The sequence below is a fragment of the Maylandia zebra genome, linkage group LG7, assembly GCF_041146795.1.
Source record: "Maylandia zebra isolate NMK-2024a linkage group LG7, Mzebra_GT3a, whole genome shotgun sequence".
NCBI classification, from domain to species: Eukaryota; Metazoa; Chordata; class Actinopteri; order Cichliformes; family Cichlidae; genus Maylandia; species Maylandia zebra.
In genome coordinates this window covers 42,343,782-42,366,352 of record NC_135173.1, presented here as the reverse complement: position 1 = coordinate 42,366,352, position 22,571 = coordinate 42,343,782, and the positions used below count along the sequence as shown (strand labels likewise).

Genomic DNA, 22,571 nt, shown 5'->3' with positions numbered 1-22,571 from the left:
CCCAAAAACTGAGAAGTATATTTATTGATATTTACTTTGGATAAAAACATCCAAATATCTGTTGTATCAGCTGTTTGTACTGTTTAGAACACACACACACACACACACACACACACACACACACACACACACACACACACACACACAACCAAGTTCTATCCAAAGAGTTGCACTGAAAACTCTACTAACAGGGTTAGTTGCAGATTAAGAGGTAACTGTCTTTACTATTTCTGGCTGTTGATCCTTTGACATAAACAACCAACAGATGTTTTAGTTATTATTAAAAAAAAAAAAGAAAAACGGTTTGAAATACATCATCCGTTATTAAAGTTCTTAAGTTAAACCCTGGAAAGATGAAGGCAATCTGGACCACAAATCCCTCGACTCTTAGAGATAATACGATCAGTGTATCCCTTGAACGTTTTCATGGTATTAGTACTTGCATGACGATTCAAACAGTGTGCTATTACTCTCAGAGTGGATATAAAAACGTGGAGACAAGAAACAGAAGCACCCTTAACAATCCAGTCATATCTGATTTTTACTGATGCACATTTTTCACCAGCTTTCAACATGCAACATTTTACAAATGAGCATAAAATCGATCATATGCACATGAGTCCCATCAAATCAGAACAAAATTAACAACATTTGAGATGAACTTGTATTTGACAGAAGACAAAAACAGCTGCTCGTACAAAAGGTTGTAAATCCCTCCACCTCTGGTGCCGTTCTGTAGCTGGTGTTTTTTCCGTCAGTTTTTACATGTGTGGTCTGATCTCAATCATAGATGCCCTTGACACGCTTATTCTCAGGGTCAAAAGGAGATTTGAGGTGTGCTTTGGCCTTGTATACTACTCCCATCCTCTCCAGGGTAAACTCACCACTCTTTATGAAGTTAGCGCTAACCTGATGAAGAAAGAGACGGTGAGAGAAAATGATAAGTCATAAAACACAAAAAAGACAGAACGATAAGCAAGTATGGGGAGGAGAATTTCAAATGTGTCAAACAAGGACACATTAAAGATGAAAATGACAAGGGAGCAAAAAGAGATGAGCAAGAATCCACGTACTTTGTAAACCAGAATGACGGAGCAGCTCATCAGGCTCACGATCCATCACAATTCACAAATTGCATACAAATGCCATTTGTGACTGTGCGATTTGTGATGGATGGTTCTGTATATAGTCCGTAAGATGACAAATAAAACCCTGACCCTGAGCACAGTTTGGTTGTAAATGCTTGTGTGCAAGTATCACAAAAATCTGACAAGTCATAGAGGAGGAACACCATTACTTGTTGGTTGTATAAAATACTGCTCCGAGCAGGCAGATTATTCCAGAACGGACAATGTGACTGCAGGAGTTTTAAAGCACAGGAAGCTATCAATTCCCTCATGACTCAGTGTCAGCTCGCTCGTAACACCAAGTGCTAATTTTCACTGACTGACTCCCCGACTCTCCCACTAATCTGTCACCGTGTCTCGAATTCATTCGCTGACAGACACATGCTCCATGTCCTGGAGCCTCACGCTAACCATACGCGTGCATACTACTTGTTTATTACTAATCAAAGAAAAACCTTGAGAAGAATTTAAATGCAGAAATACATGCAGGGACATATGACACATATCTAAGCAGATATTAAAATCACAGAAGTCAACTGCTGCACGCAACCTTAGCTACTAATCTAAGCTGTCTGATATTCAGTTATGACAACGGCTCGTGTGATCATTTTAGTTTTCTGCACTTTACTTTCAAGGATTTAGTAAACTCGACACATTTTTTTCACAACAGCGCAGATCTCTGCCATTTTCATATTTTAACACAAACACTGGAAAACGGGAGAGAATGTGGTCAGAATAAGTGTGGGCACTGCAGTGTGTTGGTGCTTTTAAGGCACTTACCACTCCTCCATCTGGATTGCGGATGTATCCATAACCAATAGTTTTGTCGATATAAAAGCCATAGTCGGCACGTCGGAGGTGACCAACAGGAACACCATTGCGGTAAATAGCCTCCAGACCAAACATCGGGACTTTCCTAAAAGCCACAGAGTAAGAGATGCAGATAATGATAACAGCTTTATCTCAAAACAATGTTGCAAAGATTTTGACATTTGACAATGAAAGACTGGAGGCAGTGTCAAGTTTTCAACAATACAACCCTGTTGCCGTTTCACTGGATTTGTTTGTTTTGGACCGCTTTTGATAAATATTAACCAGTGCATACCAGTAACAGCCCACAAGACCTTTCTGAGAAACTCAGACCCCGCCATCACAACTGACTGCTGTCAGTCGGTCAGAGTTTCCCGCTTCCAGCACATCAACTTTAATAACCGACTGTTCACTTGCAACCTAAAATACCTCATTTCCTTGACAACTGCCACTGTAACGAGATAATCAATGTTATTCATCTCACCTGTCAGTGGTTTTAATAATGTGGTTGTTTGGTGTATAAATACAGTCTCAGGTCTCAGAAAATGAAAAGATTTGTATTTTTTTTGGTGTATTATTTACTTCATAAAATAAGGTTATGAATCTTAAATATTAATAGTCAGAACTACTTAAACATAATATATCTAAAGATAACATTTATAAACTGCTTCACCTGTTCCCATCTTTCGCTCTGGAATAAAACATATATTTGATTTTATTTGATTTTTCAAATCAATGTTACATTTATTCACTGCACCATCTTTAAATATAATGATCCTGTTGCCTGGGAATAACATGGATGGTTGCTGTGCTGCTGAAAATATTTAAATTACATCTATAAATGCCCCCCCCTTAATTAATTTTCTTAATTTCTTTCTGATGATTAAAATATCATGTCACGACAGAAGCTCTACTGACTCATCAGTGGTGAAGCAGACGATGCGCCTCTTCAGTCCCTCCTTCTTCTGTTTCTCTAACATATCACGACCCTGGAAAGGGACTGAACTCTTCAGCTTGCAGGTGAAGGCTAGCCCCGCCTCCAGTGGTGTGTCATCAGGGCGCAGGTCGGCGTGCCAATGCCTGTACCCTTAAAAACAAGAAACACAAAAGATTAGAGTAAAAGCCATGTTTCCTGCATATTTGGTACAATATTATTAAAAGTAAACTTTGGCTAAGTTCAATGCTGGATGATTATTAAAAGAAATGTAGACTCAGTTGTTTTGTTTACTAGTTAAATCCTACCTGAGCTAGATTGGATATTATAGTTATAGATTTATGACCTTTAAATACAAGTTACCTTTCTCTATGCTGAGCGAGTCGATGGCTCTGTAGCCTGAGTTGATGATGCCGTGCTTTGCACCAGCAGCCATGACAGCACGGTAGACTGGAAGGCAGGAATCTTTGGGAATATGCAGCTCCCAGCCGAGCTCTCCGACAAATGACAGGCGCATAGCTCGCACCTGTGATGAGAGAGGGGTCAGAGAAGAGGCTTAGAAGATGGAGAGATGCACAAAGAGGACAGAGCTGCCATACTCTTTTTGTGCTCATTCATGCACAAACACACTTCATCCTTGAGGCCCAAATTTACATGGAATTCATTTTAATACCAAAAGCAGCTTCACAGAAAGCCAGAAAACAGAAGAGAAAAATCAGGACAGATGTACGAAGATACAAGGTGCACAAGAAAGGACAGGAGGGAAAATACAATCATACTGAAGGCATGAAAGACGTTGCTATGAATCAAAAGGAAAATGGAAAGCATTTTGCAATCTGTGTGTCATTCTTTATAGTTTGTCTTTTTCAATAAAGATCGTGTTAACGTTCATCATCTTCACAGCAAAAAATGCAGAAAAGGGAAGAGGAGAAAAAACTCCAGCGAACGGCTCAGGAGAAGCAACTGCAATCTGTTTACCTTCTGACAACTGATGAAGACTGCGAGTACAGACTGTATCCTGTCATTTCATTTTTGCAAAGTGAAAATCTGCACACAAATCTTCTCCTTCTGTTTCTTCTTCTATGGTATTATGTAAGCTAAAGCGCCCTCACACCCTTACAGAAAACTGTGTGAAATTAATAAAGCAAAAATGTCAGCCAGCAGAATGGCCATGTAGTGGTTATAATAATCTAATATTTTATGCAGTTTACTACAACAGTGACAGCCATTTTCATTTTTAACTGGGAGTGAAATAAGATTAAACCATGTAGATAGCTTTGGGCTTGAAGCACTGAAAAACTGCAGGCTAAAAGTCTGCATTATTATTATTAGCACTGCTGTTTTAACGCCAACCTCAGCATTTGAAAAATGAAATGTATCATTTTACATATAGCAGGTATCTGTGCTAACCCCGGCAGTGTTTTCTGAGATGATGTCACATTTACCAGGCAATGTCTATCTTTGATAAACAGTCCATCTTAACTTTTTTTTTTAAGTTGTATGAGATGAAAATAAAAAGTTCTTCCTTCAGTTCCCTTTTCACTACAATAATATATATAATGTGTCAGTAATGTAACAAGAAGTCCCAGTACATGTACATGTTATATATTATAATTAAGTATGGCAATGTGTCTTCATTACAACGTTAACCACCAGGGAGGAAAAACAAAACAAAACAAGCAATACATGTAAAGATCTGAAATCAAGTTGCATTATCAGTAACAGCTTTAAAAATCCAGAATATGCCACTTAATCATAACAAGACTGACTCTGCTGCCTTAATTTGTATCAGATTCAACAAAGCACTGAAAACATTCCTCAGAGATTTTGGTCCGTAGTGACATGACAGCATCACACAGCTGCTGTAGATTTTTTGGCTACAAATCCATGATGTGAATCTCCTGATTGAACCCAAAGGTGCTTTGTTGGATTGAGATCTGACCATGAGTATAGTCATTAGTCATTGTCATGTTCAACACCCTGGTTTGAGATGATTTAAGTTTTGTGACATGATGCGATACATGCTGGAAGTAGCCTTCAGAAGATGGGTGCACAGTGGTCATAATGGGATTTATTTATTTTTTATTAGTCCTTTATTTATCCAGGTAAAAAATCTCATTGAGATTAAAAATCTCATTTTCAAGAGAGACCTGGCATCATGGCAACAAAAGTTAAAATACACATACCACATAAATATATAACATTTAAAACAAATACAATATCCCATACCAACATGTGTAAAATATACAATAACAGATCAAATTAAGAGTACATTAAAAACAATCACATTGAGTAAAAGAGTTATTCTCTCGTTCCTTTAAGGTAACCAATTCTGATCATTTCAGTTCCTTCTGCAGATTATTCCAGGAAGCAGGGGCAGCGTATTTAAAAGCCTTTCCCCCCCAATTCTGTTCAGATTTTTGGGATAATCAATTGTATGGTATTATGGGAACAAAGGCTGTACTGGTTGTGGTTTTTACACATATAAACACATAAATAAGATGGAACCAGCCCAACGAGAGATAGATAAAGATCAACCAATGGGAGAGTCTGCGAATATGCAAAGACAGACATTTAGCAGCAGCATACAAAGAACAATGATGTACACGATTTCCATAGCCAGTAATAAAATGTAAAGCACAATGGTACACAGTATCCAACCTCTTTAGGTAGTGGGCAGGTGCATTCATAAAAAGCAGGTCACCATAATCCAATAAAGGTAAAAAAGTTCTATGAATCAAGTGTTTTCTCACTTGGAGGGAGAAACAGGATTGATTTCTAAAAAAGTAACCTAGTTTTAGTTTTAACTTCGACACAAGCCTTTGGATGTGAGTTTTAAATGACAAATTCTGATCTATAATGATCCCTAGATATTTGTAAGGTGTGACCATTTCAATTTCAGTTCCTTGAATTGTTTTAATCTTAGGAGACGTAGCTAACAACTCCTTGCCATTTGAGAATAACATGAACTTGGATTTATCTGGATTTAACACCAACTTAAGTTGAGTTAAATGGGACTGAACTATATCAAAGGCAGACTGCAGAAAATGCAGGGTTTGTGCTACTGAAGGGGATGAACAATAAATAACTGTATCATCTGCATAAAGATGAAATGCTGCATTTGACAAATTATCACAAAGGTTGTTTATGTAAAGAGAAAATAGCAATGGCCCTAATATGGAGCCCTGTGGAACTCCTTTGGATACTGGGAGAAAAGAGGAAGAAGACGCAGCAGCACGGACACACTGTTTTCTTGCTGACAAGTAATTTGAAAACCAACTTACAGCATTTACAGATAGACCAATATTGTTTAGTCTATTTAATAAAATAGCATGGTCAACTGTATCAAAAGCCTTTGACAAGTCAAGAAAAAGAGCAGCACAGTATTTTTTGCAGTCCATTAAATTAACGTTGTCATTAACCACTTTAATAGCAGCAGTTATTGTGCTGTGTTGTTTTCTCAATCCTGACTGATGTTGGGAAAGAAAGGAATTTTTGTCCAAAAAGTCTTTCAGTTGTTCACTAATGAACTTTTCTAGAACTTTTGCTAGAACACACAATTTAGATATGGGCCTGTAGTAACATCTGAAGGATCACCTCCTTTCAGCAAAGGGAGAGACAGTAACATGGAATTTGCTTTTTACATAAATTGCAACACCGCCACTGTCAATGGAAAACTGTATTTAGTAGTCAGTATAAGCTTTTAATGATATAAGTTTACGTGTGATAGAATACTGCATGATGACCTTTCTTCATGCAGAACTGATTGTTCTTTATAAAACGTGTTCTGATATTTCTATCTGAATCTTCCCCAGTTCTGACTGACCACACACACACACACACACACACACACACACACACACTAAAATAAAATAAATAAAGACAAGTGCAAGAACAGAGCGCTGATCACAGGGCCCCCCACTCTCGTGTGAGCGCTCTGTGACCGCCCTTGCAAGTAAAATCTGCAGCGTGTGTGTGTCTTCACTCTTAGACTCTCAGCTGAAGAAGTGTCTTTTAAAATAAATCTCTTGACAGCCACCCTTTCTGAGGTGGTCGCAACGGAAAAGATTATAGCCTGTTATTGCAATGTCTTTGTCAGTAATCGATTTTGTAAGCCAGGTTTCTGATACTATAAGAATATTGGTATCTAACTCTTTCATCCAAACTTTCACAAAATCAAGTTTGGGAAGAAGACTTCTGACATGTAAATGAGTGATACCAAGACCTGTTCGAGTTTTAAAATCACAAGGAGTACTTAAGCATTTGCAATCTGGACCGGGATTAGGTTGCACATTTCCAGATAAAAGAAGCAGAAGAACAATAAAACATTTTCTTTTCACAGATTTTTTTTTTGTAGGATTACAGACTGATTTCTCTTAGTGCCCAATCTCTTTGGGGGGTGAGAGAATTGGGAAATAAACCAGTGATATGGAATAAATCAGTTAAAATGAGATCTCTGCTGATGATCACATTTGAGAAGCTTAAAAGATGTAAAATCCCACCTTGTTCCCTTTGAGAGGAGTAAGAAGTATGGTTTTTCTTGCTCCACAGACATCATGTAGACAAAAAGCTGTCAATAAAAACAAAGGAAAAAAAGACTACTGAGGATAACATGCTGACTGACAGATAGACCTGTGGTAGAGCCTGGTTGTGGCCTGCTGGCTGGACCTGCTAGCTGATGGTGGAGCCTGGCTGTGTAGGAAAGCTTCTGGTTGTTCCACTGAACAACCAGAAGCTTGTTCAATATGGGAACATATTGTTCAGTGGCAATATGTCTCCATATTGCCATGGTCAGCAACAATACTCAGGTAGGCTGTTGTGTTTAAACAAAGCTCAGTTGGTGCTAAGAAGCCTAAATGTGTCAACAAAAAAAATGCCCCCACCCCTATTATAACACCACCAGCCTCAAGCTGTTGATACAAGGCAGGATGGATCTATGTTTTCATTTTGTTTACTCTAAATTCTGGCCCCATCTAAATTTCACAGCAGACATTCAGACTGAGACCAGATAATGATTTTCCAAACTTCTATTGTCTAATTTTGGAGCGCTAACGCAAATTGTAGGCTCAGTTTCTTGTTCTCTGCTGACACGAGTGCCACCTGTACAATGGTCCTCTGCTGCTGCAGATCCATCTACCTCAATGTTTGGCACTCTGAGATGATCTTCGGCCTACCTCGAATGTAACAAGTGGTTGCCTTCCCATCTGCCCAGAGCAGTATGACCATTCTCCTGGCCTCGAGCAAAGCATCAACAAGCCATTTTTGCTCAGACATACTGATTATTTTCTCTTTTTAAGATCAATCCCTAGAGATGGTTCTCTGGGGAAAATCCCAGTACAGTAGATCTTCAGTTCTCAAAGTCACATAAATCATCTGTCTTCCTCATTCCGATGCTTTTTTTTTTTGCTTTTTTTTGCCTGTCCCGTTTGGCTCTTTTGCCATCAGAATTGTTGTCTAAAGGCAAAGAAAGATGCCCAACGGATTTACTTTACCAAATTGACCATCCCAGCCTTGCCGTAATGGTCCATTTGATTCACCTTTTATTGTTTATTTTATTTTCACTTACTGAACATGGGACAGACTTGACTGGGGGAAAGAAGGGGAGAAAGAAAGAGGGAAAGAAAAACAGCTGAGAAGAGGGACGGGGGAGAAGGGCAAAAACCAAAAACCAACAGAATGAGCAGAAAAAGAAAAAAAGAAGAAAAAAAGAAAAAAAATGCATATATCAATCACCTGCTGAGAAAGAAAAAAGAAAACAAGCAGAAGAGAACAAGAGTAATAGAATAAACAACATCACAATGATATATGGGAATATGACAGTAAATACTAAATATTAAACATTATTGTGCAGCACATAAGATCAACAGAACACAGTGTGCTTTGAGGTAGGAGCCAAAAAGGGTGTAGTTTGTGGGTGTGATCACCCGTGTGTACACCTGTGAGCATGGACGCGCTTGTTTTGCAGGTCAACAGCATACCTAAATGTGTCGATTTGCTACCACATGACTGACTGATTAGATATTTTCAGCAATGACCAGTTGAACAGATGTAACTAACAAGGTGGCGAGTGAGTGTACAATGTTACAATGAAACAATATGAGAACACACAGGTGACAAATCCCATATTGCTCTTTAAAATGAAATCACATCAAATTCAGGTGAGAGAAAAGGAGATGGAAAGATCACATCTAAAAAAAAAATTTTTAAAAAAATATGAGAGAGAGCAAATAAAATAAAAAAAACGTGGAGAGAAAACAACAGTTTCCCCAGTAGGTGTAGTGACAGCCAGGCCATCTGGCCATGTAGGGATCACCCTGAGTCCCATATGTACGCATGAAGCTCTGGGGAAGGTACATGTATGCCTGCATATATTCAAAATACACCCTGAAGCACATGAGTGACCAGCAATTATACATTTACCTGGAAAAAATCAAAGACAGATAGCTAAAAGGCTGACATATGTACAAGACTGCATCTACACATAAATTTGTATCTCCCTCCATCCCGCTGCACATTTGCTATTAGGAGAGAGCGAGAGACAGAGAAAGAGAGAGAGCGAGAGAGTCTAATGAGCTATGAGGGGAGCAGAGGGTTCTGGTCTCACAGCAGTGCAGCCATTAAAATGTCACCCAGACAAGGCCAGAAACCAGCTGGAAGACAGCACAAGTGGCACACTTGCACACAAGCAACACAAACACTCCTGCAGAGCTGTGAGAAGATGCTGACTGCAACCACCAGAGCGCTGCATAATTCATGCAAGACCAACTAAGAGAGCGAGTATGTGTGTGGACATATGTGTCGCTGCATGTGTTGGTACAACATGCTCTTTTTCTTTTTTCTTTTTTTTGAGGGCAGGAAGTCTGTGGAGGTCAAAGGCAGAGGCTGATCACACTTAACTGCATCACCTCTTGAAAAATTTATAAAAAGACAGCTAAAAATGAGTACATGAGCATCATTTTTGCTCCTTTTCCCTTTCCTTTATAGCAACTGCACCTCCATCCCTCCCTTAAGATACCAACCAAATGTTTTAAAAATCGCGATTGGTCTTTTATTTGTACCATGGTATGAATACAAAGAGTTTCCCATGTCCTTCTAAGCCACGGCCTTATAAACTTTGTTTTGAGTCAGTAGACCTCAGGGACGGAGGAAGAAAAGGTAGAATGTGAAAAAAAATACATAAATTTTGGACAGACTCGACATGCAAGGAAGTCACAAGGACGCCTTGAGACACACCATCTGTTCCTCCTACACACAGTGTACAATCTTTGATGACTGAACCTTTTAAATAAAAAAAGAAAAGAAAATACCGTTTCACTCAACAGCATGCAATTTGCATAGTGGCATTTTTAATTAACTGCATTCTTCATTTAACTAAGACAGACAGGGTTATTTTGAAGCAGAGAAATGTAGAGCATCCATCGTGTACATGTGTGTGTGCATGTAACGGGTGTGTGAGTGCTGTCACCTGATGTCCTGCTGCAATAACAACTTTGTGTGAGGAGAAGGGGAAAGCTTCGTTGCTCAGGTCTGTGTCTAAAACCTCCTGTAATACCTCCCGGCTGCAAAAAAGGGAAAAGAGAAAAAAAAAAAAAAAAAAAAAAAAAAACACCAATAAGAAGAAGAAGAAACTCTGGCAGTCATTCAACACATTTTCTGTATTTGTGCAACCAGAGTGCAGAAACACAATTATTGTTGACATTTTTTATGTATTTATTTTTATATTTTGGTATACGTTTTACCAGCACAAATAATGCTGGAACAATCCAAAAATGTACCAGCTCTTCTCCCACAATCATACACACACACACAAAATCAATATTACATAAAAAAAATGAGTCAACAGTAACAAAAAAAAAAAAAAAAAAGGGGGGGGGGCTAAGTTTAGCTCACTGTGCTGCTTGTACATTTGTATGTTTGTGAGTGGGCAGGTAGAGAATACAATGTGTGAGGCCTCGTCAAAGAGATATTTTTTGTAATATTGTGGCAAGAAGCCAGGGATGAAGATATCAGGGGAAGGGTTAGAAATGCAACTGGAGGGGTGTCCTCTAATTCAAAAGAAATAAATGCGGAAAAAAAAACAAAAAACGAATGCTCTTAAAATCCCCTGCAGAAATATAGCTGGAATATGTAGGGTTTCTAACATATGTATGTGTGGAGGTCTCAATGCATGTGTGGGGCTAATAAGAATTTTTTTTGTGCCATTTTCCAGTTCCTCCCATCCCTTTCTCACTGAACTTAAGAGCCCAACAGCAAAGGCTAATTAGCTATATATAATCAGTGAATTGCTCTGTTTTGTATGTGTGTTTGCGTATTTGGCAAAAGGGGCACTCGCAACTACCAATTTGTTTCTCCTACTTGCCGCATCACTGTGGCTCTCAGCTGTGCGTCTGAGAATCCGCATCCACACAAACAAGGCTCGATTAAAGGACGTCACATAATTTCATCCATTATACAGCGCACAAGGTGCATAATTGCAAAAGCGAGTGGTTAAGCACTACTTTTGCCCACTGGAACACACTGCCAAAGCTGCATGAGAGAAAGGCTGCAAGTTTAAAGACTCCCCTATTGAGTGAATTTGAATGAGACGACTCAGGGAGGGAAAACACGGGCAAACACATTTCCATAAATGCTGCAATCGCTCCTCTCCTCATGCTCTAAAGGGATCAATTTGCTTCGTAAGAAAACAAAACCCCCAAAATGCTGAGGAGCTAAAAATGATTACAGTAATGTGCGCAGAGAGGCAACACAGATGCCAGTCTTTTCTAAATTACACACACACACACACACACACACACACACACACACACACACACACACACACACGGAATCATTCACGGGTGAAAATATGCACACTCATGAAATAAATGTGTTTTGGATGCTAAAGAAAAGTCAATGAACTCCGTAATCATCATAGATATTGTCTTGTGTGTATGAGCATATAAAAATCACACACACACACACACCACACACATAGAGAGCACATACACACAGAGCACACACTGGACTATCTAGCAGTGACGCAGTGGTTTCCAGTTTGACGTAAGCAATAAAAGCAAGAGGGATAGAAAAACCTAGGAAAAAAAAGTGAAGATGACACTGAGCACAGGGGGTGTGTGTGAGAAAGAAGTGGATACAATCCACAGAGACAGAGAAAAGAAACTTAGGAGAACAGGAGAAAGAAGCAAAGCCTCAAGAAAAAAAAAATCGACAAAACCCACACAGGGAACGGAGTGGACTAACCCTGCTGCTGGTGAGAGGGAAGAACAAAGACAGAGGGCGGTGAGCTGGGGAGGAGAGGAGGTGAGAGGGGAAGAAAAAGATAGATGTGGAGTGCAGAGAATAAGATAAGGAATAGGTAAAGGTGGTGTAGCTTCACTATTTGAGTGTTGAGCAAAGGGAAACTGTGGGAAGGATAAAGAAAACATTGATCTCCCTCCATATCTGCAGTAAGATTTTTACTTGCACCGTGCACAAATTTGAATCCGTAGATTAAGAAATCAAGCTGATGTTGATGGTTGAAGCTGAAGAAATAATTGCTATGTAACAACAGGTCTTATGGAGTGATGAACTGAAATCTGAAATCTCAACATTATTGAAGCAGCTTGTGATCATCTTGAAGCGAGCAAAAAATCATCCAGCATCCAAAGAAGAGCTTTGAATGTCCATCAAGAAGCCTGCAGAACTTTCCATTAGTGCAACTCTGTTTTTGCCTTATATAATGGATTTCCGTTGTGTCTGCACATGTTTCAATAAATCACTGCACCCGTTTTCTCAAAATCTCTGACAAACTGCATCATTGACAGAGTCTATTGAAAATTATTTATGTAAGCCAGCAGAATTAACACTTAATCCTTGAAACTCATCACTAGTGTTCAACTTGGAAGCTGATGCAAACCTTCATGGGATTTATTATTTTCAGCTCTGAGGTGCAGAAGAGTGAACTTGAGAAGCCCTAAAAAATAATCTAACCAATAAATGTACGATGAGGTGGTATCATGCAGTAGTAGACTGCATACTGAGCAAGGTACCCCAGGTGTCCTGAACTTCACAAGGTTTACAAGGATTTTGCAGGTCAGAGTTGATATCAAAGGTCTCAGTACCCTATAGTCTCTTAACAGTTGGATACACACCTTCAATTGTTCTCTTGTTCATTTCTCATCTGGATATAAGTCATTCCAGAGTTAACATTCACTTCTAACCCTCTTGCTTTCCTCACCTTTTGGGCCCCTGGATGCTGATCATCCCCATGTCCTCAGAGTGGTCCGTCAACTGGCAGCGAAAGCCTTGATCCTGAAGAACTGTTTTAATGTGGTTCCAGTTGTGTTCTGCCACACCGCCTCCAATGGCCAGGTAATATGCATCACCTGGAGCAAAGTCAGATGGCGATCAGGTCAAGTATAAGAAAGAGAAAGACACATGAAACCACTTTATCTATAGCATACAGTTTGTAATCACAAGTGTGAAGAATCTCAGCTGACAGCTACATTAGGTGATCTGATGATGAGATAACAGAGTTTATTACATTAAGATGTTTTGAAAGTTGACTCTGTTGAATCCTTCCACTTACTTTATGTAGATATATTCAGCAGGACTTGTCAAGAAATTTGCATAATTAATAGAGCGGCAGCAACTTTTTCATGGCATTTTAATTGCCGCTTCCCACCTAAGATGTCATTACGCAACATTAATTACTTAACAAATTAATTTATCTCCTGTGATTCATGTGCTTCCCTGGGGTTTTTCAATCAGCAGCTGTGGTAATAGAAATAAGGGATACCTGAACAGATGTTATTTTCCAGGCTTTTTTTGATGTAGTGGAGTCAAAATGACAACATAAAGAAACAAGCTACTGCTGTGTAACGTCAAAAGGAGACACATCTTTCATGATATTCTCTTTTCTTGAGTGAGACAAGAGTAAAAAGAATTAATAAATGTGGATAAACAGTACTGATTGGGCGAAAGAACCACAAATAACAGAGAAAAAAATAACAATAAGTCTGAAATAAGATAAAACAGAATAGCACATTATTAAATCCAATAAACAAAATACAACAGCTAAGCTGACAAATAGTGATGCGGAGATAGGGAGATGAATGAAATAACAGTAATAGGTAAAGAGTGCAGCAAATAACTGTGAAACACACACGTCTACACACTATTTCTCACCGCTGGATTCTGGTGCCAGGGGCAGGTTGGCCACACCAGGCTCCAGTCTGCTCACAGTCAGGTCGGCCTCTGACCTTCCTCTTTTATTCAGCATGCAGGTATACACAGTGGTACCTGCAACACACACACAAACAATTAATACGTGCTGCAGACTTTGCAGACGTATTTTAAGCATGCTGTTGAGTGGAAACATACTGATGGAAGCGTGCTCTATGTGTGAACAGGGATGAATATTTAATACATTCAAGTGTACTGACACTAAGTTCACAACTTAGTTGTTCTGAAGGAACAATAATCGTGGCTCTGATCCTCTTAACTCATAAAACTCTGCTTTTTTGTAGCAGAGTACTGTGCAAAAGTATTGTTTTGATTGATTGTTTCTTTCATCAAAAAGAGGGGTTAACCTTTCCCTTGGTTTTCATTTTACTTTAGCTCAGACTTCTAGCTGTTTTGACTTTGCTTTCTGTGATAAGTAACAAGAAATGTATTTCTTTTTTCCAAATCTGGAATGATTTCAATGCAGTGGCACTTGACCACACATGTACAGATGGAGGTAGAGACAGACCTAGTCATACAGGCTGTCTTTAACAGACCCTCATGCACTCTTAGAAAGTATGTTATTACTAGTTTTAATCAGGTCTGAAGACTACAAACAGAAAGAGAAAAACACTTGGGGGTTCAAGTTATAAAGATGCGAGTGCGCCGAACCTCAGCAGATGCCGGTGTCATACATTTTTTAAATCCATACAGGAAAGTAACAGAGAGGCTTAAAACTAAAAGGATTATCTGTCTTCTCACTTCTTCAGAACTTGATCTCACCTTTGGAAAGGCTCTGGGGCCAAAAAAGTAGCAATGTAAAGAACGCAGCTTTCCATTTTCATATCTGCACAATGGTAGGATTCAGACACGGTTGTCAGTTTGCTGATTGTGACAAGAATACAAGAAAATGAAGCAGTAGAGACGTTTGTCGCCACTGTTAACAGCATACCAGACACATTACATACTGGTATTTAGTCCTGTGTAGAAGGCTGCTATTCCTCGCTTGTTGGCATCTTTTTCATAACTCTATGCACGTAGCTGCCCTTTTTATTCTGTCAATCTTTCTTTCTTGTTTTTTTTTTTACTCTGACCTGGCTTCTTGTTGACATCAGCAGTGAACAGCCAATCAGCTGCCTTCTTGGCATCGGGTCCAGTGAGATAGAACTTTCCAAAGTAGGACATGTCAAACACAGCCACACTGTGTCTACATGAGAGGCACTCGTTCTTAATCTAAATAAAAATAAAACAAAAAGAACATGATAGCAAAAGGATAAAAACAAACTGTCCCAACTCTGCAAAGCATGATGTTTCTAAGAAGAATGCATGTTATTGTCAGATCCCTGAAAGCAACATTCATTACAGCAGTGAAGAGAGATTTTAAAATCAAGGTTAGCATTCTCTCCTCTAATTTAATCCTGCAAGCTGCTGAGTTAGCGTGTGTTCTCCCTCGATACCATTTAAACACCATTAAACTCACCGACTTCCCCTTAGAAGCCTTCAGTGCGTTTATACTCATCTGACCGCATGGTAATACTGCACTATCGATCACCCACGCTCAGCCACACATACCATTTACTCTTAGTACTGTCTCTTACCACGTCATGATGTGGAGGGAAGTCAAAGGTGTACTCTTGACCTAGCAGTTCATCGTATTTGTACTTTTCATTCCTCTTCACATCGTAAGCTCCGTAATAATCATAGTCTTTAACCTGTGCAATATGACACAAAAAACAATTAGAAGCTAATTAATCATTACGGTTTCGCACGAAACAAGGCAAGATGTAGAACTGAGCCAGACACTGTGGTAGCATCATCCATTATTGGCAGTCAGTATGTTCTAACAGCCTCTATCCAGCATGGCTTCTGAAAAATATCACCGGGGCAATTATATAAAAGTGTGCCTGCGACTATGTATAGCATTCAGAATATGTGCAGTGTAAGTGTGTTTCTCACAGGAGCAGGTCCTTCTTTGTTGAACCAGCCAGGTCTCTCCCAGCCATGCCGCTCTTGGAACATGCAGCCCTGCTCTGTGAGCACCTGAAAACAACCACACATACGGAGCACAGTACAGCAAAAGCAGTTCGTGTCTGTCTTTGAAGAATTGCTATTTATTCACTAGAGGTCAACATGATGAACTAACACAAAACTTGGACATACTCTCACACTTTAAATGAGGGCGAAAGTGGGAGCAAACAGTTGACAATTTCCAAAAGAAGAAAACATACATGAACACAGTCGATGCTGTATTTCTGGACACCTGTGGATCGAACTACAATTTCCTTTAAGCTCTGTTCTCCAGCATGAATTGAAAAACTCTAGCTGAGAGGTATTGTGATAATAATTCTCTGTGGTTTAGTCACAACAAGCAAACCTCCCCCCCATCACACCCAGTCTTTTGATCCATTGTCAGTATAAAGATAATACAGTACATTCTGTCAAAAAGAGAAAAGATTGTCTGGCCTAAACAATAAAACTCTAATCTAACATCACAGGAATCAATGAGAGTGCAAGTACACTGTTAGTTTTCCATAAATTGCTGCAGAAATATTAAACTTCTTATTTCTTGAACAGTCTTTAGAAAAGATATATCAGGGCTCCTTGTTAAACTGACAGTCGCCCACAGTCGGTAGGTATGTTCTGCTATGCTCTGCTCCTAGCAGGCATCTAGCAGTCTCTTGCCAAAACTTCCCACACTAGGCTATATTTACCATCTGTGCTACCGAGGTGGAGAAAACGTGTGAGCAGCAGTGTCAGAGATGGCCTGCATGTGCTCTGAAATAATCCCATATTGCCTCTTAAAGCTAGACAGTCTCATTACTTGCATAGCTTCCCCGATTGATCCAACCCTTAAGTACCTCCGAGCCACAATACATTAAACCTTTGTCTTGTGTTAAATAGGAAAGGTCACAGGTGTGTTACACATGAAAAGATTACTTGTTGTTGTGCTAGACAGTCATGGATGGTAAAAAAAATAAAGTAAACGCTCTCTCAATTATATTATATAATACACCACGTCATTCGTTTTGTGTGAAATAAATGTGTATACCCCATGATGCAAAAGCTTATACAAACCACCTTTATCACTATTGACCTGAAGTAATAGATTTAGCCATAGAGAATTTTTTGGCCCACTCTTTAAAACTTCAGTCATTGCACTGACTCGGTGCAACGTCTTGAGTCGCATCCTGTTACAGATTTGCTGCTGTGCTTGGGATCATTGTCCTGTCGCATGACCCAATTTTGCCTATACGTGGATTTAGTATACAGAAGAGTCCACGGTAGACGCGAGAGGTAGCTCTTGGGTTTATGCAGCTTCTCTGAGCGTTGCACGGTCTGGCTTTGGGGTGAATTTGCTGGGACATCCACCCCCGAGAAGACTGGCTCCACTTGAGTAACCTTTCTCACTGTACAAGGATGGGCTTCAAAATAGCACGGTAAGCCTTCCCAGACAGAAAGCAGCAACAGTCACTTCACCGCTATCATTGATGTCTGTGTTAACACATTTCTGACTACTCCCGACCTGCCAAAACTTTACACTTGATCAGTTAATCAAGTGCATTTGATTAGCAACACCTGGCTGCTATTTGCCCTCTTAGTTGCTATGGAAGCAGTAAGGTGTACTTTGTTTTTTCCACAACCTGCTTTTGCATTTTGGATAATTTTTCTTTTAAATAGACGATGACATGGTGTAAAATGGTACTTCTTGTTGTTCATCTCAGGTTTTATTTCCTTGATTCAAAGATCTGCTAACGACCAGATTAAATCATAATATTTAAACCTTATAATTGAAAGAGGGTGTATGTACTTTTTACCATGACTGTAAGTAAGGCTTAAATTCTTTTGCTTTTTACTGACTTTTTGCTCAATCTGACTTCATTTTACTATTTCCCCAACACAAAGAAACCTATACTCATAGATCCAAGTAAACAACAAGATCTTCCAATGACTATAAGGCAAACTTAAGTTATAATGATTACAAATTATTTTTATTTCATAGTGAAGAGCAAAAACCAGATGTTGAAAACCCCCTCATATATTTAAACGAAGCAAACTCTGAGAAAGCACACGATATAAGCTACAAGACAAATTGGCAATGTTACTAATGGAATTTGTGTTAATAATCTTTCATGAAAAGATGCCTACATTTCCGAGTGGGGGTACAAATTGCAACCGTTAAATGTAAATGAATTCTGGAATAGGAAAGCATGTCTAAGTGGATCATTAATGCATAAAGTGTGGTAGTGGGGCCCATTAAAAGTTTGTGCCAGGCTCAGGAGGGAGGGGAAGCTGAAAGACATCTGAGACCAGGCTACTGAAACTAAGTGTAGCATTTAGATTCATGTTGGCAGGGGTTGCATTATTAAATGTAACTGCTGGGGATAACTTACACCTCTAACTGCCTTCTGCTTGAATCAGCTGCCTCTAGGTTTGAACAAAGGCAACGGAATAAGAAAGTGAGATCCCCGTGTCCCAAACCTCGAGTTTACAAACACTTGTATGCCTATATCTCTCACAAGTCTTTTAAGTCCCTTTTATGACATTCACACACATGGAAATGTGACAAGCTAGGGTTTCAGCAGCATCATTTATATGTAGATTTGTTCTATCTGCACATTTCTGTCTCAGCTAGCCAGCCAGATGTTGTGGTAGCAGAAGTGTAGAAAGAGAAAGAAAGGGGAAACACATAAAATGCAGACTTTAATGAGAATAACTAAAGCAACACAATTACGAGAAGAAGAAAAAAGGGAAGCAGACTTGTGTGAATCTGACGAAAACCTGAATGAATAGATGAAGAAAACTGAGTGACTGAAGGAGAAAAGTGCAAAAGTTAGACGGGTAACATAGGGAAGAAATCGGAAATGACAGGTCAAGTTACATGCAGGGAAAAACATGGACTGGATATTGGTCCACAAACCAGCATGCATGTTTGTCTAAATCAAGACAGACACAGTAAGTAAATGCCCTGACGATTACCCAACTAAAAAAAGCTTTAAGGAAGCCAAGGTTAGGCTTAATGTTTATCTCAAAGGAAAAAAAGAAAAAAAAATCATGCGTATCTTCTTCCCCTTCACCCACCTACTTGCCAGCTTCTGCCTGCCTAACTTTAATAAAAAGGTTTAAACTTTTTATGAGTCGTGCATGAGTCCTGTGCTCTCTGTCACCATTTGCTAGACTACCTGTTCATACAGTAGTTCTTTTATCATTTCTGCGCTTATCTCAAACTCATCCGTGACTCACACCACAGCTGAAAGGAGTGTGACTAACTCCCAGCACAAAGACAAAGCATGTGGGTCACTTCCTTGAACTCCTCATGAAACACTGATTAACTGTCTGCACTGGAGATCAAACCACTGACCTACCTGGTGGAAAGGATCCTTCCTCATGTTTCGGCTGGCCAGCGGCTCATCAAAGGGGAACACTAAAGAGTAGTTCTTAGCATACGACTCGTGACTCCTCTCTCTGATCCACCGTTTGTTGTCTGTCAGCGAGTGATGAAAGCGCCTGAGAAAGAAGGGAGACGGATTCAAAAGATGCTCATTAAAAGTCACAATCGTTCAGACTTCATTAAAACTTGCTGCAGTTCCTGCTGCCTTTTGCTAAAGTGATAATCTGAAGAATTTTGAGTAGATTTTGTGGAGTGATGTACCTGATGTCATAGCCGTACATGTCCTTTTCAGGGCGGCCATGTATGATCCAGTGAGCCAGCTCTCTACCACAACCACCTCCCAGCATCATACCTGAAACAGAAGGTGTAAGGATAAAAGAGATGTTGATGTGAGAAGCATTCCCGGTCAAATTCAGCTCATTTTAATTAATGCTGAAACAATATTAACCAGTTTAATGTAATTGTGGAATAAAATAATTGAAGATTATAGCTTCTTTACTGTCTTTTGAAACTGAATGTGTTTGTTTTTTGGTTAAAGGACGGAGCCTGTGAATATTATGAGTGCCAATATTTCTGTACCTGATTAACTGCTTTTTAAATGCAAAGTCAGATAAATTTCCACAGCCCAAGGGAATAACATTTAGATGGAATGATAGTCAAACCAAACAAAAGATGCCACTTTGGATTCAATTGTTCCCTGTGGGTCCCTGAATGAGGACCAGAGGGGGGAAAATAATGATCATTTAAAAACAGGCATTTATTCACACTTTTTGAAATTAAAGACAACCCAAAACCCATAAAATAAATGCTAAAACAGATTTAAATTAAAAAGAAAGGACACAGACAAATGTCCAAAGCTTTAAACTGTAATAATAATAATAATAGTACTGTGCAAAAGTCTTAAGAAACATCACTCCTTTTCAGTCCAGTCCTTAATCATTTTTAGGGGAATGCTTTTTTTAGTTGCTTGCTAAGGCACTCAACACTGACCTGCAAATCAATCAGGTAACCACCAAAAAGGATGAACTAGTACACATAACAGACAACTTTGCTAAATCTATTTTTAGTTTCATCTTTAGGCATTTTGTTACTAGCAGTCTATCACACAAACATCTTTTTTTTCCCTGATTTCTTTAGTTGAATCTATTGAAAATGCCAAAGATAGCACAATTCAACAGACACAAAATCGTTTTTTAAGCCAGCAACGTGATTTCCAAAGACTTTTCACATTCTGGCACTGTGTGCAGTGTGGCCTTCGAAAAGAATCAAAGAAAGAAGTGGAGGACCAAAGAAGAATAAAAGAATAAAACAAACTATCTATTCTATGAATAGTATTTAAAATAGGGAAAAATGCAGCAAAGACCCAAAACAGGACCGGAGAGATGTTTCTGATCTGTTTACTGTTCGCCAAAGCCTCATCAGAAATGATCTGAAGGGTGTCAAGAAACTGTTCCTCAGGAAGGGAAATGGGGAGGTCTTTTAAGCTTTTGTACAATTTAAATTTTCATCAGAACTATCATCTAAGTTCACTCTTTTGTTACTTATATACATCTTTCCCATGTTTGTCCTCAACTTTTTTTTTTTTTTTAAAGAAACAGACTATTTTGTGGATATTCTGAATAAGTCACAGCAGATCTCTAATCCCCTTCTTGCTCACCTACATCCCGCCTAGAGGACAGAGTCACATTAATTTGTAGAAAAGAAAGGAAAAAAAGAACAGAAACAGAGCAGTTTATGTCCTCTGCTATGGCTCCTATGTGGCACATGATCCACATAAGGTTATTTCAACCCTTCTTCCATCTTTTGACTCTTGCTCACAGGAGCCCCCGAGCAATGTGACCTCATCATCTGCACCCAGTGGCTGCAGCATTGTGCATCTTTCAACCCAACCAACAAACAATCATCAGCAATTCAATATTTTATCTGTCAAGTCCCAAAACTGTCGGGTTAATGAGCTGGGCCCTTTTAGCAACCCCCCGCTTGCATTGTGCTGCTGGTAATTTGCAGTTATCAAGCGTATGTGTGTGTGCTGTATGTATGTCTCTCCCATGTGTTGCAACCACAGCATCAATATGCAGCAGCACGAACAGTGTGTCCTTGCAACCCTCTGTCATCCCTCCATCTCCATCTCTCACAGCGTCCCCTCTCCCTCTATCTCTCATTACTTCACTCATCTGCAGGCACTGTCACTCCGAGCCCGGGTGGACAGTTGAATGGCTGTTTTGCTAGACAGATGGATGTATGGGTGCAGGGATTGAGCGATAAAGGGAGGAGGGGTGAGAGGATGTTGATGAAGTTCTCCCAAGACAATGTGGGGACAACCAGCAAGGCGAGGTGGCACTGATAAATGTCACTCGAGATAACTGGGTTGATGTGTGAATTTCCATACTTGTAAATCCTCGTGCTTGAGCTTCCACTCATTCTGTCGTCCCCTTCTAACCCGTCCCTTTTCCTCCTCGCGTTTATGCCGTGCAAATATTTGCCCCTTTCACGGTCATTATGTGTCATCTAATCTCCTCGGTGTCAAATTCTTCTTCTTGACGTTTACAGCGGTGCTGCCAGCAATACCACCGATGCTTAGAAAGAGCAGGAAAACATGCACAATTGTTTTTTTTTAATCTTTTCCAATATCCTCTTCAGCAGATTAGCAAGCGCATTAATCCAAAATTTTAAAACAGCATTTAGTGCTGCATATCAAGATGTGTTATTCAGAAGTTAGACAAACAAGATACACTAAATGAATTAGTCCTCAGAGCCAGGATAGTCAGTACTCTAAAATCCTAGTCTTCATATTTAGCTAAACATTTGAATGCTGGTCTTGATATGAGGCCATCTGTGTGATAGCTAAAGCTTGGCCTAAGATGGGTCATTCATCAGAACAATAATCCCAAATGCTGTAGGAACTGTACATTAACAAACGCCTGCAAACCTCGAGGAACTAAAGCGAAGTTGTAAAGATGAATGAGCCAAAGCTCCTCCACAACAAGGAGAAAACGTCATGTACTTCATACACAATTTCATATATTACAGTTCACACATTTAAGTGTTTTTAACCTTCTCTTCTAACATATAGAAAGTCAAGTACTGCCACAAATGCTTTACTCTTTAC

General features: G+C 39.4%; 1 protein-coding gene across 2 annotated transcripts in view; it reads right to left on the bottom strand.

Annotated features, from left to right (window-relative positions):
• Nucleotides 1-523: 523 nt before the first annotated feature.
• Nucleotides 524-22,571, bottom strand: part of sardh (sarcosine dehydrogenase) — a 45,104-nt gene continuing 23,056 nt past the window's right edge. For both annotated transcript variants that reach the window (XM_004538296.4, XM_023153058.2), the window contains exons 11-22: nt 19,724-19,814; nt 19,437-19,578; nt 16,030-16,113; nt 15,672-15,785; nt 15,168-15,306; nt 14,038-14,151; nt 13,088-13,235; nt 10,337-10,430; nt 3,235-3,397; nt 2,856-3,024; nt 1,908-2,043; nt 524-909 (exon numbers count right to left, since the gene is read on the bottom strand). In XM_004538296.4, the coding sequence (XP_004538353.1) occupies nt 781-909; nt 1,908-2,043; nt 2,856-3,024; nt 3,235-3,397; nt 10,337-10,430; nt 13,088-13,235; nt 14,038-14,151; nt 15,168-15,306; nt 15,672-15,785; nt 16,030-16,113; nt 19,437-19,578; nt 19,724-19,814 (1,523 nt within the window). In that variant the 3' untranslated portion in view covers nt 524-780. The remainder of the gene's footprint in view (nt 910-1,907; nt 2,044-2,855; nt 3,025-3,234; nt 3,398-10,336; nt 10,431-13,087; nt 13,236-14,037; nt 14,152-15,167; nt 15,307-15,671; nt 15,786-16,029; nt 16,114-19,436; nt 19,579-19,723; nt 19,815-22,571) is intronic.